At 35.8% G+C, this 19495-nt stretch overlaps 1 protein-coding gene across 3 annotated transcripts in view; it reads right to left on the minus strand.

Moving 5' to 3' along the window:
• TCAIM (T cell activation inhibitor, mitochondrial) overlaps positions 1-19495 on the minus strand; it is a 48253-nt gene that overhangs the window by 11754 nt on the left and 17004 nt on the right. For all 3 annotated transcript variants that reach the window (XM_045530407.1, XM_045530408.1, XM_045530410.1), the window contains exons 5-8: positions 15222-15474; positions 5892-6014; positions 2384-2481; positions 2036-2127 (exon numbers count right to left, since the gene is read on the minus strand). In XM_045530407.1, the coding sequence (XP_045386363.1) occupies positions 2036-2127; positions 2384-2481; positions 5892-6014; positions 15222-15474 (566 nt within the window). The remainder of the gene's footprint in view (positions 1-2035; positions 2128-2383; positions 2482-5891; positions 6015-15221; positions 15475-19495) is intronic.

Consider the following 19495-nt stretch of genomic DNA (forward strand, 5'->3'; position numbering starts at 1 on the left):
GTAAACTTTTGAGGCTGACTTTTCTCACTCAGTGCAATGCCCTCGAGAGCCATCCAAGCTGCTGCATGCATCAGTAGTTCATTTCTTTTTATTGCTGAGTACGACTCTATGATATGGATGTACCACATTTTTTTAAAACTATTCACACACTGAAGGACATTAGGATTTTTCCCAGTTTTTGGCTACTATGAACATTCATGCACAGGTTTTTGTGTGAACATAATTTTTTATTTCTCTGTATAAATACTCAACAGGGCAACTGCTGGGTCATATGGTAAGTGCACGTTTAGTAAGAACTTTGAGTAAGAACTGCTACACTCTTTCCAGAATGCCTGTACCATTTCACATTCCTGTCAGCAATGGATGAGTGATCCAGTTTTTCTGCATCCTCACCAGCATTTGCTGCTGTGGCTATTTTTTATTTATTTATTTTTGAGGCAGAGTGCCGCTTTATTGCCCGGGCTAGGGTGAGTGCCATGGCGTCAGCAACCTCAAACTCCTGGGCTCAAGCGATCCTATTGCCTTAGCTGGGACTAAAGGCATCTGCCACCATGCCCGGCTAATTTTTTCTATATATATATATTTTTTAGCTGTCCAAATCATTTCTTTCTATTTATAGTAGAGACGGGGTTTCACTCTTGCTCAGGCTGGTCTCAAACTCCCTAACTCGAGCGACCCTCCCGACTCGGCCTCCCAGAGTGCTAGGATTACAGGCGTGAGCCACCACGCCCGGCCTGGTGTGGCTATTTTTTATTTTAGCCATTCTGATAAGTATGTACTGATATCTCATCGTAGTTTTAAATTATATTTCCCTGATGGCTAATGGTGAACATCTTTTCATGTGCTTATGTGTGTCATCTGTATATCCTCTTTGGTGACATGTTTTTTCATGTTTCTTGCCCTTTTTTAGTTGGATTTTTTTACTAATGAATTTTGAGAGTTCTTTATATATTCTAGATACAAAGTCTGTCAGATATGTAGTTTGCAAATATTTTCTACCAAATATTTTATTTGAACAAATACCTCACCACAGAAGGATATGTGGATGGCAAATAAGCACATGAAAACATACTCACCATTATCTGTCACTAGAGAAATGCAAATTAAATCCACAGTGAGATAGTACTACATACCTATTAGAATGGCTAAAAGTAAAAAGATGACTATAATAAATGCTGGCAGTTTTTTAAAAAGTTAAGATAACCCTACCATACGATCCAGGCATTCTATCCTAGGTATTTTACCCAAGAGAAAGGAAATACATGTCCCTATATTTGCACACAAATGTTCATAGCAGCTTTGCTTGTGATAGCCCAAAACTGACACAACCCAATGTCCATCAACGTGTGAACGGATAAACGAACTGTGGTATATTTATACAATGGAATACTACATAACAAAAAAGGAAATAAACTCTAATACCTGCAACACCATGGATGGATATCAAAATAAGCGAGTGAAGGAAATCAGACAAAAAAGTATGCATACTCTATGATTCCACTTACATAAAATTCTAGAAAATGCAAACTAATCTAGGGTGACAGAAAGCTGACCAGTGGTTGCTTGGGGAGGGGGTGGTGGGATTACAGGGAAGGTTTACAAGGAGCCATGAGCAGATGACCCTTTGTAAGCCCTCCCTCCCAGGTGATGGACATGTTCACTGTCTCAGCTGTGGTAATGGTTTCACAGGCATATATGTATGTCAACATCTACCAAATTATGCACCCTATTATGTGTAGTTTATTAAGTATCAGTTATACCTTAATAAATCTGTTAAAGATAAGGAAAACAAAACAACAGAATACAGGCTCTTAGGCTGTGCTTCAGAAAAGACTGTTACGTTATCAGATAAAAACTGCCTTAAAAATCAGTCTTTCCTTTTAATATTTTAACTACATGATATTAAGCATCTTACTTGAAAACAGCCGAAGCAAGGATGTAAATTTTTAGTTCAATGACATGATAGCATTGTTTGAAACGAAAGCATATGAATGACAAATGAAAGAGCTTGTTTAGTGCTCAAGCTCCTTCTCACCTTCACCCAGTGGTGATGGACATCCATCGTTCCCAGCATCACATGGCCCACCGCACTCACGCCAGAACGGTCTGTGAACAGGACTGTGCATCCTGATAATAGAGCACAAACCCTTTGGTCATGGTCCAGAGATGCTTCATTCTTCCAGGATCGTGCAGATAATTACTTAACTTTGGGGTATAAACTCAGGATAAATTCAATAGAAGCTTAAAGGCTAATTTTATGTTGTTGCTTTATTCAGAGGAACAGACTTAAAAATTCTGCCGTGATAAAGTCTCTCAGTTTTCTACTACAATTTATGTGTATAGCAGCTAGGTGATATTTTAAAAGAAAGTGGAAAATGTTTACCTTTTGCTTTTTTAAGTGTTTCCAAGTTCTGCTGTGCTAATCGGCCTAAACTGTGCAGCTGGCTACAGCGATGGGCGATGCCCCAGCTCCTCTGCCACCTAAGCCAACAGAGCACACAGGTGCGTTAGCAGCCAGCACCCGGGGGAGGAGCCAGCACTCACCTGACGGTCTGAGTCCTGGGAAAGCCAATGAGTTTCTTTCTGAAGTAGCCACACGTTTTAACTGACCTGTTTCCAAGCTAGCTGATTTTTAAAGAAGCAATAAGGCCAGGCACGGTGGCTCAAGCCTGTAATCCTAGCACTCTGGGAGGCCGAGGCGGGCAGATTGAGCTCAGGAGTTTGAGACCAGCCTGAGCAAGAGTGAGACCTCGTCTCTATTAAAAATAGAAAGAAATTATATGGACAGCTAAAAATATATATAGAAAAAATTACCTGGGCACATGCCTGTAGTCTCAGCTACTCGGGAGGCTGAGGCAGAAGGATTGCTTAAGCCCAGGAGTTTGAGGTTGCTGTGAGCTAGGCTGATGCCACAACACTCTAGCCTGGGCAACAGAGTAAGACTCTGTCTCAAAAAAAAAAAAAAAAAAAAAGCAATAAAAATATTACTGCTATGTTCAAGTATCCAAAGATTTAAAATAAGCAAATATGCTATGTTGTTTCTATTTTAAAATAAGAGGATGAAATGGAAAAACCTTGAAAAAATATTTTTCTCCTCCACATTTTATAATGATGATTTTCTTTTAGATTTAAGTTCCAATCAGGAATTCCAGCTAGGTTTATCAGATTCTTTTTATCTTATCCTAGACACAGTGAATTTGATGACATTATGTAATTTGTTTGTTTTATAAACTAATGGAATCTGATACTGACATGACATCACAGAGGCTCTGCTGTGCAAATGTAAAGAACACCGGTTGTGATCTGGAAAGCCACATCAGAAAACCCACCTTTGAATTTTTTCTTTTCTTTTTTCTGTCGCCCTGGCTAGAGTGCAGTGGCGTCATCACAGCTCACACCAACCTCAAACTCCTGGGCTCAAGTGATTCTCCTGCCTCAGCCTCCCTAGTAGCTGGGACTATAGTCACATGCCATCATGCCAGGCTAATGTTTTCTATTTTTTGTAGAGACGGTGTCTGGCTCTTGCTCAGGCTGGTCTTGAACTTCTGGCCTCAAGTGATCCCTCCCACCTCGGCATCCCAGAGTGCTAGGATTACAGGCCTGGGCCTGTGCCTGGCCCACCTTTGAATTCTTATTCTGCGATTTACTAGCTCTGTGACCTGGGACAAGCTGCTTTTAGCCTTTCTAAAGTTTTCACTTTCATACATGCAAAGTGAGGACATTTCCTACTTCCTAGGTAGAATACGTCAAATGAAATCATATATATGAAGGACTTAGGCATTCAAAACAGGCCCTCAAAAAACTTTATGTTCCTCTTTTATCCTAATACTGATTCTGATCAATGTCATTTCTGATAAAATGAAAACTGGTTTAAAATTTTTTTCCCTTTAAGTCATAATTGAAAACCTAAGATATAATCTCAAAGAATTTATATTAATTTTTGATCTGAAATTTAAAAATTTTAAGTGATAAAGTTATTAGATGCTGTTTTAACTAATAAATGGTCTTTCATATAGGCTGTTTAGAATGAAAAACAATGTCATTAGTCACAATGTTTCCATTTGCTGGACTCTTGGCCAATTTTCTAGTAAGTGGAGAAGCCCTTATGTCCATGGTCCTCAAATGTTATGGTCTCAGAATCCCTTTATATTCTTAAAAAATGAAAGCCTCAAAGAGCTTTTGCTTATGTGGGTTACATCTATTGATAATTCCCATAGTATAAATTAAAGCTGAGAAATTTCTCTATAATATTGTAAAATAATGCTTATTTCCTTCTACATTTAAGAAATCCTCTCATTTTCCTAATCCCAGTCTGCTTTGTCAGATCCTTTCAAATTTATACTAGAAAAAGTTATTTGCATGCACATGAACTGGTTGACTTTATAAACTTTTAAAAATGATCTTGTTTTTAGTTAGAAAAGTTAATGTTACTCAACTATGGAATTGGAAGAAGCCCCTATAATCAAAGATTGATCTAAAAACTACTGATGTCATAGTAAAAGAACAGCTATAAGCATAAACACAAACATTCCACACACTGCAAGTCTAAAGGCTTTGCTTTGAAATGTGAATTATCTTGTAAAATGATGATTTGAATATACAAGAACAGTACACGTAAATACTATCTGTACTCCATAAGCACAGGAATAAAAAGAGCTATTATGGTATCTGAACAGTCATTTGGTTCAATATAAGAACAAAGTCCTGATAATGAGGGTTGAAAACAAGACAGGCTACAGCAAACAGTACCAGAAATGTTTAAGCATGAGACTGGCTGACAATTTTTCAGGGTTCTAATAATGGGGAGTTCAACGACTGAATCACCTGATGCCTTTTCCCTTCCTTACAGTTTTAAGATCTATTAAATCTATTTTCATAATAAATTTCAACATGTATCTTTATATAACTGCAATTTCCAAGTTTATGAAAACTTATTTAAAAAGTTGTGCTATATAACATAGAACCAAGAATACAACAACTATTTCCTTTCTCCTCTCTTCCTTTTAAATTCAAATACCAGGCAGGGCGCGGTGGCTCACGCCTGTAATCCTAGCACACTGGGAGGCAGAGGTGGGAGGATTGCTTGAGGTCAGGAGTTCGAGACCAGCCTGAGCAAGAGAGAGACCCCATCTCTACTAAAAATAGAAAGAAATTATCTGGCCAACTAAAAATATATACAGAAAAAATTAGCCGGGCATGGTGGCACATGCCTGTAGTCCCAGCTACTCGGCAGGCTGAGGCAGAAGGATCGCTTAAGCCCAGGAGTTTGAGGTTGCTGTGAGCTAGGCTGACACCACCGCACTCTAGCCTGGGCAACAGAGTGAGACTCTGTCTCAATAAAAAAAAAAAGAAAGAAAAGAAACTCAAATACCAATCTTACATGATGGGGCATAATTATTTTTTTATATATTATATGTATATGGAAAAGGATATTTTTCTTTATTTTTTTTAATTTCAGAATATTATGGGGGTACAAACATTTTGGTTATATGTAATGCCTTCGCCTCACCCAAGCCAGGGCTAGAGGCGTGCCCTTCCCCCATACAGTGGGCTCCATCTCCATTAGTTGTGAGTTTACCACCCCACCCCGCCACCTGACCGGTACCCAATGAGAAAGATATTTTTCTTACAAACTCATTGTGTAAAAAAAAGTTCAACTATTATGCCAAAAATGTCAGTACTTAAACTTTACTTCAATATTTAAAACAAGAAATTAATAATTTTCTTACACAGATGAACATTTGATTATCTTCATAAAAAGATAATTGAAGAATATTTAGTTATCAGAATAATTAAAGTTAAAGATGCAAATATTTAGCTGCTGGAAAGCTTTACCAGTAAGTAATTCATATTTATTTTAATCTCTAAATTAGGTTCTCTCTTCTTAGTACCTGATATCTGACAGTTGCAGTTGATGAGACAGTTCATCTTTTAAACGATCTAGTTCTTTTCTAAGTGGCAAACTATTTTTCAACTTTTTAACAGCACTTTTTCCATTATTATCTAACCAGGATCTAGAAAGAAAAAACAGAGAGAGAGAGATATATACTTTGCAATACTAACCATAATGTAAACACATTTCTACTATTTAGAGACATATACATTACCTTAAAGCAGCCCCAACATTGAACTGAATTTTCAGTCAAACCTTTATTTCTACAAGTCTATTCCTGTAGAGAAATACCTGCTTCTAAAACAGGCTGCCTGGAGAACCGCCAGCACCTGTCAAATCATATTCTAGTTATGACAACTTCCTTTGCATATTAAAACATCAAATTTTAATTACATCAAACCTGTCACTAAATTTCTAGAGATGGAATAATTTTTAAAAAATTAAAGATACTTCAAAACCTTTCACTTATGTCTATTACTACTTCCAGTAACCTACACTAGATCTTTGCTTATGTCAGTCATATACATGTGAGCATAGAATGAATGATAATTATAGAGCAAGTGAGCAAATAATGTTATGGTAGAGCTAATAAGGTATAAAAGTCAAACTCAGAAGACATATCCAACAGGACTGGTGACAACTAAGATGCATCCTTATGGAGGAACTTGAAAAGATTACTTTGTGGATTCTAGCTGGGTAGACTCCAATTTCTCCTTTTATTTTAACCTTGGATATTAATACCCAGAGCTCTTGATGCTTATCCATGTCCCTCCACTGGTCGGACCTTACCAATCTAGTCTTTTTTCTACAAAGTCTCCAAAAACACCTGCTCCTTCCAGGTGGGTCTCTTCACTATGCTGGTGCTCATTTACACCTTCATCTCTCTCCAACCAACCAAATGTCCAGTTGATGTCTCATCTCAACTGTATCAACTATATAATAGTCTCAGCAGAAAGATGTTCTCTAATCCTGTATTTCTTAGAATGTTTACCTGAACAGCCTTAAAAGAAAAAAAAAAAATGCTTTAAGGATTAGGAGGGGATAGTTTCCAGCAAAGAGCAGCACTGCCCTTCTGGAAATCATCTCTTACTTGGTGCTATGATCATCACGACACAGGGTTGCTTGTTACTACTCAGGGTCTCTGGCTCCTCAAGGGAAGTCTGGAGAAATGAGTGCCCTGGGTGGAGTCCTGGGAGGCTGAAGAGTTGCTGCAGGAACATGTGGGGTAGAATGACAAGGTGGCTCTTGGCTGAGGGGAACATTTTGGAGTCTAAGAGTAGTGGTGGTGGTGGGGAGAGCCTTAGACATAGCTGTGCAAGAGAAAACTTTAGGGGATCAGGGGGAAAATGATCACAAGAGCAAACACAGATATGTCACACAGCCCCACATCACCAGGACAACTGAGAAACCCCTGTGGGATATGTCAGTGATGGTCACAAAATACAACACTGTCGCAGAAGAGCTCTTATCTCCATCCCAAAAATGCTTGCCAAAGTCTTAAAAAAAAAAAAAAGAAAGAAAAGAAAAGAAAAAAGGTTCCTTAATAGTCACTTTAAAGGTTTTAGATGTTGTGATCTAAAGCATTTAAAAAATTACCATGTTTAGAATATTGGAACCACCAATTCATTATGCATTTATTAAACATTTATCCTGAATGCTTGATATTACATTGTGTTGGGATTATAAGGAATAAAAAGTCCCTATTGTAAAGACAGACACATTTAATAAGGAATATAGAGATAAGCAATTAGAATAAAATATAAGAGCTACCATGAGAACAGAGGAAGAGGTAATTAATTATGCTTGGACAGTTCTGTAGAACAGGTGATATGTGATCTGGAACCTGACTTTCCAGGTAGGTGAGAGGGAAGGGCATACCAATCATACTAATGCACAAGGATCTATAAGATGGACCAATATGCCCAGATCAAATGATGCGTCGTGGTGGGGAGGGCATGAGAAGAGACTGGGGGAGGGTCAGGCCATGAAGGGTCTTACACATTGGGAAAAGGAATTAGGACCTTATCTTCTAGGTAAAGTTGTTCAACATTTTTTGATTCACTAACTTTGCACAGCAATTAATAATCCTTCGTATACCCCCTTTAAGAATATTGGTAAAAATTTTTATCACTTCTGCATGGTGTGTGATAAATCACCATTATTAGATATCGCATTATAATTTTCCAACTTTTCCTCATTTATTAAGTAGTACATGTTTTTCAATTTACTTTAAATCATGTAAGAGAAAGCGTGATTCATTGAGAAATGAATTATCAAATGACATACCATGTTTAGTTTGGGGACCAAATACCTTAAAATGTAGACTGAAATAAAAGGGGACTTCAAAAAGTTCATGGAAAAATGCATATTATGAAAAAAGTATGCATGAATTTTAAAATTGTTTTGTGCCAAAATAAATTCATACTAACTTGTTATAACATGTCTGAACAGGATCTCTAGTTTGAAGCACTAAGAAGAATAAGATATCAGTTTGAAAACAGCCCCTATCAGAGCAATATGAATTCTGCTAAAATTGAAGCATGAACAAACATTAAATTTATGGTAAGCTTGAGTGGAAGCACGGTGAAATCACTGATCCTTTATGAAAAGTTTATGGGGACACTGCCCCAAATAAATCAGCAGGTTACAAACGGATAACTCATTTTAAGAAGGGACAAGATGATGTTGAAGATGATCAGCCACATCAGTTTGGGAGGAAAAAATTAATCTTGTTTGTGCCCTAATTCAAGAGGACTGAGGATTAACTGCAGAAACAACAGCCAGCACTACAGACATCTCAACTCGTTCTGCCTACACAATTCTGACTGAAAAAAAAGTTGAGCAAATTTTCCACTTGATGGGTGCCAAAACCATTGCACCCAGATCAGCTGCGGACAAGAGCAGAGCTTTCAATGGAAATTTTAAACAAGTGGGATCAAGATCCTGAAGTATTTCTTTGAAGAACTGTAACAGGAGGTAGAACACAGCTTTGCCCGGATGATCCTGAAGACAATGCGCAGTTGAAGCAACGGCTACTCAAAGCAAAAATGGACTGGCCAAGCGCAAAGGTTTTTAGGGGATGCACAAGGCATTTTGCTTGTTAACTTTCTGGAGGGTCAAAGAACAATAATATCCGCTTATTATGAGAGTGTTTTGAGAAAGTTAGCTAAGGCGTTAGCAGAAAGCTTCACCAGACAGTCCTTCTCCAGCACAACAATGCTCCCGCTCATTCCTCCCATCAAACACGGCCAATTTTATGAGAGATTTGATGGGAAATCATGAGGCATTCACCTTATAGTCTGATTTGGCTCCTTCTGATTTCTTTTTGTTTCTTAATCTTAAAAAAACCTTTAGAGGTCACCCATTTTTATTCAGATAATCATGCAAAAAAGACTGCATTGACGTGGTTAAATTCCCAGGACCCTTAGTTCTTCACAGATAGACTAAATAGCTGGTATCATTGTTTACAAAAGTATCTTGAACTTGATAGAGTTTATGTTGAGAAATAAAGTTTATATTTTTATCTCTTAATTCCATTTTTCCACAAAGTTTTTGAAGTCCCCTTGTATAATCTTATGATTATACATTCATGACTTGACTTTTGAAATTCCTACATTTAGCATATAAATATCAGCTGGTCTAGTTTAATAATTTTTGTGTTTTGTTTCTAAACACTGAGACAAAAATGAAGGTTCTAATCATGGTTTTTAATATAGATATAGATATAGATATAAAGATAAAGATATATGCTTCCTAGCTCTGGCCACTGAGAGGATTAGTAGCAACTGAGCACATGTAGCACCCAGATGTTGGTTTCTAAAAACCATTCTCTACTAGAAAGAACCAGAGCTTCTTGGCAAAATGGCTCAATCAGACCTTGGGGCAGGGACAGCCCAGATGAGCCTGGATCATCTTGATGAACCAGAGAGTAAGGGAGTACTCAAGGAATGAGGGGAACACAGGAGCCCAGCTTGAAGACATGATGAAAATAGGAAATCAACACTTGGTAAACGTAAGAGTCATATGTGATTCAGGCAAGACTCATCAATGAATATTAGAGTGGGGGAGTAAATTTCTGATGAGTAAAAGACTATTTATGTAGCTCTAAGTATCCTGTAACCATAGGACCAGCCCAAACTGGGCATACTCTGTTGATAACAAAAAGTCAAGTCACCTTTTAGGTATAACAGAGCCCAAAACTCCAAGTCATGTAGCCCAGGCAGGTGCAATAGGAAAAGCTGCGACCTCTAACAACAGCCAGAACCAACAATTTCTCCCCCAGAACCAAGAAGATCAGGACATGACTGGAATTTGAATGTCAGAGCTCTTTCAGAAACAAAGGGTTTATTGGCTCAAAAGATGAGGGGCCTCAACACACCTTTCTGTAAATGGACAAAGCTCTCCAATCAGACCCTGCCAAGCCAACATTCCTAAATCCTTTCCCTTACCCTCTGAAACTGTAAGTTTAACACAGACCACAAATCAGGGAGACAGATTTGAGCACACTCCTGTCTCCTTGGTGACCAGTTTTGCAATAAAATTCTTTGCTTTCTGAAAAGCCAGTGTTATAGTTATTGGCTTCTGTGCACACTGGGCAGTGAGCTCATTTGCTTGATAATATCTCTTCAAAAGAAACTAATTAAAGGGAAAAAGAATAACTTTACCATGGAAGAAACTGGAAGACATTACATTAATCAAATGATTCAAGTTAATGTCACTCGTAACGAGATAAATCAACATCATGTGCCTCCTGTATAAGCCACCAAAAGCAACACCACATCACTTCTGGGGTATTTCTGCCAAAATGAACAACCTGACTCTAATAATGAGGAAACATCAGATAAACTCAAATTGAGGAACATTCTACAAAATAATTTGCTTGTACTCATCAAGGTAATGAAAGACAAGAAACACCGAGGAACTGTTCCAGATTAAAGACTGAAGAGCCATGGCAACTGCATGTGGCTCATGATCTGACGTCTCTTAATGAAAGGCAGTGATCAGAAAATGAATGAAATTGAATAAAGTCTAGGGATTAGCCAATAGTATTGCTATCAAATGTTAATTTCCTGATTTTTACAATTATGTTATAGTTATATAAAAGAATGTCTTTGTAGCTTAGAAAATACAACCTAAGTATTTAGGGTTAAAGGAACATCATGGCTGCAATTTACTCAAATGGTTCAGGGAAAAAAATATATACATATACATAATTTATATATAAAAATTTACATCTAGAGAGAATGATAAAGCAAATGTGGCAAAAGTTAACATATGGGGAATCTGTATGGAGGGTATAATATATGCGACTTCTTTGTGTTATTCCTACAACTTTTCTGTGAGTGTGAAACTACGTCAAAATAGAAATAAAAAATAAGTAAAAAAGAAAGAGTATAAGTGTCTGGCTACTGTTTGCAAGCATTTATCTAGAGAAAAAAACCAAAATGAAATAACTGTAGAAAGTGTCTTTATTCTTGAATTTGTGAAAAATCAAACTGGAAAAAAATCAACAGAATTTTCTTTCTGGTTTGGTGCTTATGTACAAGAGATAACATCATGTGTTTCAGAATTTTGACTAAATCAACGCAACTAACAAGTCAGGTGAAAGTCACCATGAGACAAATTTTCAGAATATTTTTTATGCTCATTAACTTTTTCATTATCAGCAGTCCCTATATTTCTTTTCTTTAAAACTATTTTAATAAGTACATGGATCTATTTACAGTAAAATATTTCACACAAAAGCATCTGCAGCAAAATGGGAGTCTCACTTCTCAGCTCATACTCATCAGGCCAATTTCGTGTTCTCCGGTCTTTCTGTAAACATCACAAGATACTTGACATCCTTGTAATTTATTTTCTACTTGTATTAGATAGAGTTGGTTTCTTTTGCTGGCAACCAAGAACCCTGACTAATAAAATTTTCTTGGATTTTCTTGGTGACAATCATAAATTGTGCAAATGTACCTCTGCCTTTCCATATACCCCCTTACTGTTTCTTATTATATTGGCTGGACCCTATAGGACACATAAATTGTAGAGTTGATAGTGGGCATTCTGGCTGGCTTGTTTCTCCATAGTTCTGATCCCATCTGCTCTCTATTTTTCAAAAATTCTTAAAAATTGTCTCTTATTGGCATTCCCTTGTTTTCCTTTACCAACCTCCATGCAATTTCATAAATGAATCCCTGGAGATTTGCAGGCTACCAACTGGGAAATACTTCTCCGGATAATGTAAGCTATTAAGGGGAATGACGTGATAAAATCCTTTTGTAAAATTGAGAAGGTGGGTTTGAGGGAATATAGAACCCAGGTTGTAGGGAAGAGAAACTTGTAGTAGAAAGATCCTTTAGGAAGTCATACCAATAGTCCAAGAGAAAAAAAGAATGTGGCAATGTGGAGTCCCACTGAGCAACTTTGAATGATCTTTTCCCCCACTAATTCAAAATTATGAAAACAAACTGTAAGAAAGCCAAGAGCTATATTTACTTTAAATCCTTTCTGGACTTATTCACCCTAACCTTTGTCCTCTGTCCTGTGACTGGCCAGTGCTTCTTCAGTATCCCTTTTTGAACCAGTCACAGTCTATTTGTATAATAATTTCTTTGTACATGTCTTATTTTCCCCATTATCCTATTACCTTCATGAGGGAAAGATAAGTCTTTTATTATCTAATACGTACTTAATCTGAATGTCACTGCAGTGAGATCAACCAACATGTAATTTGATTATGAAAATTAAACCATAAGGCAAAGAAAAAAAGAGTCCCTTCCTGTCCAGTGTGGAAACACATGGGGACCCTGTCTATCCATACTCTAGGTCTAAGAGACAAATTTCTGAATTATTCTCTAAATGAGAATACTCTATTGCATTTCAAAAGGATCACTACTGCCTGAATTTACCACATAAATAATTTTAATTCTTAGCTTAATTTTGTAATCACAGACGTTTAAAAATTCAAAGCCCTTATTTACAATAGGGAGACGTCCAATTAATTACTATTGAGATAAGGTAAACAGGAGTCTCACATTTATTCTGTAGTAAAATAGCGAGTACGCCAGACAGTTTAACCTTTACTAGTCAAAAACTTTAAGAAATGCTGATTTTATAAAAAATGAAATTATCTATAAATACATCAAGAATAAAATGCTTAGGAGTTAACTAAGGAGGTGAAAGACTTGCATAATGAAAACTACAAAACATTTCTGAAAGAAATGAAAGAAGACAAATATACAGAAAGACATCCCATGATCATGGATTGGAATTGTTTTTGTAATTCCCTTTTTGGACTGTTCATTGTCAGTATATAGAAATGCAACTGATTTTTGAGTGTTGACTTTGTATCCTGCTTCTTTGTTGAATTTATTAGTTCCATCAAGTTCTTCTGTGGAATCTTTAGGGTTTTCTATGTATAAGACCATATCATCTGTGAGCAGAGATAATTTTGCTTCTTCTTTTCCAATAGATGCCTTTTATTCATTTTCCTTGCCTAACTGCTCTGGCTAGGACTTCCAGTACTATGTTGAACAGAGGTGGTAAAAGCAGGCATCCTTGCTTAGTTCCTTACCTGTAGGGAAAAGCTTCAGTCTTTTGCCACTCAGGATGATGCTTGCTATGGGTTTTCATGTATGGCTTTTATTATGTTCATGTAGCTTCCTTCTATTCCTAGTTTGCTGAATGTTTTTATTATGAAAGTTTTTGTTTGTTTTTTTTTTTTGAGACAGAGTCTCACTTTGTTGCCCGGGTTAGAGTGAGTGCTGTGGCCTAGCTCACAGCAACCTCAAACTCCTGGGCTCAAGCGATCCTACTGCCTCAGCCTCCCGAGTAGCTGGGACTACAGGCATGTGCCACCATGCCCAGCTAATTTTTTCTCTATATATATTTTAGTTGGTCAGATAATTTCTTTCTATTTTTAGTAGAGACGGGGTCTCACTCTTGCTCAGGCTGGTCTTGAACTCCTAACCTCGAGCAATCCACCCGTCTTGGCCTCCCAGAGTGCTAGGATTACAGGCGTGAGCCACCGCGCCCGGCCTCTGAAATTCTTTAATACATTATTCTTAAGCCCTTTAGCTTGAGTAAAGGTCCAACAACTGTTATTTTTGCTTTCTTGCCTAAATCCCACTTTTTTTCTACACCTGTTAGGCCAGTCACTCCCCATAACCTTTTGTTCATCTAGACACGGTGTAAGATAATGAGCAATATCCTCTTACAGGTATAAGGAGAAGTTTTACATGCTATATTGCAGTGGATGCATGGCTGAGAATCTCTCTTCCAACTAGTGCTCACAGCAATCTACTTCACCTCCCACTGTAGCCTCTGTGTACAATTAACCTTAAATCATCTCTTCTGTTTTTCTAAACCAAATTTTAAATTCACCAACTTCTAGGGCACCATGACTCTTCATTTTTTGCCCTACTTCTTACTGTCTCATTACTTCTGGTCTATCATTATCATTCCCAAACTTACATTTCATCTCACTTTTGTTTACAGAAGAGAATCTGAACAATTAAAATCCACATATTTAGGGTGGTGATTTATCCATCAGTTGTGCATATAGACAAATATCATAGACAGACTATATCACACACAGATACATACAGACATGCCTTTAGACATAACTTTTGTCCTTTTCTGCACTATACTCTGCTACCTTCCTATCTCTTTAGCCTTATTTGGGATCTAGCTAGGTAACAAAGGGAGGATATCTCTGAGTTAGGATAGATGATCCACAAAGCAGGTCCCATACGAGTGGATAATGAAGGATAATTTACTATGTTGTAATGAGTGAGAGTCCTCTGGTAAGGTACTGGACTCTTTAAATACAACCATAGGGACAGAATGTGCTTGATCTTTATGGAGGCCCAAAATGACTTACTCAAAAAACACTGATGGTAAATTTATAAACAAGGCATCCCAAACGATAGAAAATATTTTATACATGGCTTTTATAATTTAAAAAAATTCTTTCTCAATAAGCTATTCTAGATATTTTATAACGTTGTCTCCATGTATCTTCTTATGTATGGATTATTATACTAAAGTACATTACTACTGAACTCTCCCTTAGAAATGCCTAATACATGAAGAAGTATAAAACATTTTTATAGTCTTAGGTATAGCCTTTCTCCATACACCAGGGGTAACTTGAATAGAATTTTTAAAACTTAAACAAAACAACCTCCTACATGTGTTGGATATCAAAAGACCAAAAAATTATAAATACAGTTGGAAGTATTCTGGCAACTTTAAGAAAAATGAAATGTCTTTAGGCTTTAATTTTAAACATGAACTACAAATAACAGTTTAGGTAAATAAAACTTTTACATACGTTAGGGTCCTTTCCATTCTTGAGACTTGTTCAAAGTCTTCATCAGGGTCCTTGAATCCAGTGAAGGAGTAATAAGACTTGTCCCATTTGATGGGCCTGTCAGACATCCTTTTAGCTTCTTTGAGTGGCTGGGAATGCACATTAGTATTCAAGCTTTGGATATGTTCAATAGATAAACTGCAGGAGTTGAGAATATATAATACTGTGCTTAGCAGATCTCTGGTGTGCAAAGTAAATTTGACTGCTCGAAATCCTAGAGAATATAATTCCCCCAAACAATTAATAAAGATGATTATTTGCTTTACTTCAACATTTATAAAATCAAAATCTTTCAAAACATTCCATTACTGATTAAAATTCATCTTACTGGCAGATCATCTGAAAATGAAAATACTTCTCTTCTACAAAATTATGCCACACCATTTTTATCTTTATGAATTCCTTCAGTCATCAGCTCCATTTTCTAGTTTGGCATCAGTGACCAATCCCATCCCAGTCCAAGAAGGGGATTCATAATATTTTCAATACTGCCTATAAATTTGGTCCCTTAAGAGACAGAAAAGCTCTCCTGTAAGCAGGTGTCCACCAAAGATAATTTCTAGTGGGGAGTGGAGGAAGGAGAGAGAGAGAGAAAGAGACTGCATTGTGACAGATTGTGACCATAGTTCAGATGAAGAGAGGGGCCAGATAATCTAGTCTCAGTGGTCACAGAAACCCATCTTGAATTTTCTCTATGATTGAAAGAGATTGTCCTTATACTTGCCCAACCCCAACTAGCTAGCAAGCCAATATTTTCAGGAGTGATTTAAGATTTTCTAATTGTTTAAAAGTGCTTCACGATCTGATTTCGATATTGGGTAGTTATTGGGTTAAGGGTAACAATAATTGTTAAGTCACCAATAGGAAATCCGCTGGTTTTGTTTTTATTCTTTATTGGGTATTAGGCATGGTTCTGGCTGAATTTATGTAACTTTTCAATCAAACACTCCATCAACTGTGCCATTATCATCTCTCTTGTCAAATGTGAAGATTAAGGTTAGAAAGAAGGTTAAGAATGAAGCCAGGCCTTATATCTGAGTTGACATCAAGCCAAGTATTTTCTCTACTACAACACCTTTTTTCCTTTTTAAAAATTACTTTTAATTAGTTTTGAAAATTATACAAGTATTATATATGTACATGCTTATTGTAAAATATAATAAAAGCAAAAATCTCCCACTAACAGGCATACAACTTCAAACCTTTACTAGATATAACCACGATTTTATTTTTAAATCCAAATCCTTGGGTATATAACCACTATTAACCGGTACATATTCTTCCAGATCTGCACTATCTAATATGGTAGCTACTAGCCACATGTGGCTATTTAAGGTTAAATTGATTAAAATTAAATAAAATTTAAAATTCAGTTCCTTGGTCATGTTTCAGATGTTCAATAGCCACATGGGGATAGTGCCTACTGTGTCAGATGGCGCAAATGTGGAACATTTCCCACATCACAGAAAGTTCTCTTGGACAGCACTGCTCTAGACCTTTTCTAACCATGTGCATCTGCGTGTGTATTATATGATATATATGCATGTGCATTTATACAAACACACAATCACACAGTTTGAATGGTTTCTTTTTAATATATAAATGGTATCATTCTAGATATATTATTTTGAACTTGTTTTTGTTACTTAACCTTGGTGATCTTTCCATACTTGTATGTACACATCAACCTCATTCTTTCTAGCAGGTACATACTAGTCTATATAATGAATACAGTATAATTTATTTAACACTTCCAATAGTGATGGACATATAAGTTGCTTTCAATTTTTCACCATTCAAGGCTGAAATGTATTTTCTTGTCTTTGCAACTGCTGACAGGTATCACAATTTAAATCATACTCAGGGATACATATTCTACTTGCTACACAGACATGGAATCCAGAACATGAAAACTAAGAAAGACTTTTTGGTTGAATCATTTAATGGTGATATGAGAACTACTGGTGAATTATTATAATCAGTGAAGGAGGAATGAAAAACCCAAATTGCTGCATTAGAAGTTAAGAAGAAATAGCTCATCCTTAAAGAGCAAAGTCAAGGAATAAATCTCAGTTTCTATCTTTATTTATCAATTCCATTAATTATTTAATCCAATGTAAGGACTGCTATATAGTTAAGTCTTGCCTATATTAGATTCTTTAGGATACATTTATTTTATTTTTTTATTTCAAAATATTAATTAAGGGATAGGAGTGTTTTTGTTACATGAATATTAAGATACATTTTGAGAAAAGGAATTTTGTAGCTTTAGAGAGAGAACTCTAAACTGCATTCTAGAGTTTGTACAAATTTATACACATGCCAAAATGTGGGAAAATGCATTCTCACTACCTATGGGAACTGTCAGTAAAAAAAAAAAAAAGTAATGGGCAAGAAATAGTACCTAATAGTTCAGTTTGCATTCTAATACTGAAGCTAAACATTTTTATATACTTATGGCTATTTATATGTATTATTTCCTGAACTGTCTATTCATTATCTTTGCTCATTTTAGTAACAGAGACACTCTGTGTTTTCTTTTTGATTTATAGGAAGTTTTTTATATATTAACATTATCTTTTTGTCATATATGTTATATGCTTTCTCTCATTTCTAATTTAATTTTTTCTGTAACTTATTTTTTCTTTTTTGTTTTTACAGACAGGGTCTCACTTTGTTGTTTAGGCTGGCATATATGTTATATGCTTTCTCCCATTTCTAATTTAATTTTTTCTATAACTTATTTTTTCTTTTTTGTTTTTACAGACAGGGTCTCACTTTGTTGCCTAGGCTGGCATCAAACTCCTGGGTTCAATGATACTCCTGCCTCATCCTCCTGAGTAGCTGGGACTACAGGTAAGCAACACTGTGCCCGGTTATAACCTATTTTTGTTTAAAAAATGACTCACAGTTGACCATTAACTGAAAGTAAAGGATTTCTGTCTTTACTCCGAAGTCAGAGCTGGCTCTAGCTATTTGTTTCAGCATTAACTCACAGGAAGCTCTTAGTACATCCTCAACTTGTTTTAAAACTTATTTTAATAATAAAATTTATTTCCTCATGAACCACCAAAAAGATGTGGAGCTGAAGAAATGATTAGGCCTGTAAGGATTCAATGTATTAATAACGCAAAATGACCCATGAAATTTTAGTAATGAAAATCATTAATAAACATTTTATCTTATTACCATCTTAATTATCAAGGAAAAGTTGATGAATGATTTCTAGTGTTCTGGAAATAAAACCTACTTGATTTTAATTTTATAATCAGATAAAAATGTTAAAGAAATAAAAATGTTTTAAATCTTTGTCAAGGGGCCAAGCTTTCTCATAAAAACAAAGGCAAAAATGGTTAATAGCAGTATTTTTTAAAAAAGAATAGATCATGTGTATAAAAATAAAAACATTGGACTAGGAATGAGAACCTTAGTTCTAGTATCAGCTCTTTCCCTAATTTGCTGTGTAAAACTTTCTAAGTTCCTTCTAAGCTTTCAAATTCTGCTTACTCTTTAACTCCATGTATATTCAACATTTAAGACAAATCTAGATGATGATAGTTTTAGAAGTAATAGTTGTAGCTGTGGAAATGAGCTTGATTCTCCCAAATACATAAAAATAAAAACAGACTGATGATAATATTTTAATTTTAAAAACTATAAAGGATATAATTTATCTTCATAAATTCTGTTTTGCTGGAAAAATCAGGAAACCTAAGTAGAACACTAGGTCTAAGTATGATTTTCTTTAATTCCTAGCCTAATCTTGACCCTGAGTAATAGGTACATATATCTAATAAAAAATATTTATGAGTATTTGGTCTTATACTAGCAAACAACATATATATCAGTTCCTTATGAGACTCTCATGGCTAAGAACAGCATATTTATAATGGATTAAAACAAATAATGATTATTTATAATTTCAAACACAATTGTGTCACTTAGAGTGATAAGCATAATTATTATTTCTTATTATTTACAACATTCTTCAGTACAGCTGTTCCTTCACAAAAGAGCTATAAATTTACTTTTTATTTATGAATAATGAAGAATAGGGACTATTTTTAATAAAATTCTGAATCAGAGCTAGATGGAAAAACTGCCAAAAAAAGGAATTTGTAATTTCTGATCTTCCATATTCAATCATGGGAAAATAAAAGATAGGAGAAAATATACTACGAAATACTAGTCCCTAGAGAGTCTGAGTAGGAAGCTGTCTTCAAAATAAAGATCCT

The sequence above is a fragment of the Lemur catta genome, chromosome 18 (genome assembly GCF_020740605.2).
Source record: "Lemur catta isolate mLemCat1 chromosome 18, mLemCat1.pri, whole genome shotgun sequence".
NCBI classification, from domain to species: domain Eukaryota; kingdom Metazoa; phylum Chordata; class Mammalia; order Primates; family Lemuridae; genus Lemur; species Lemur catta.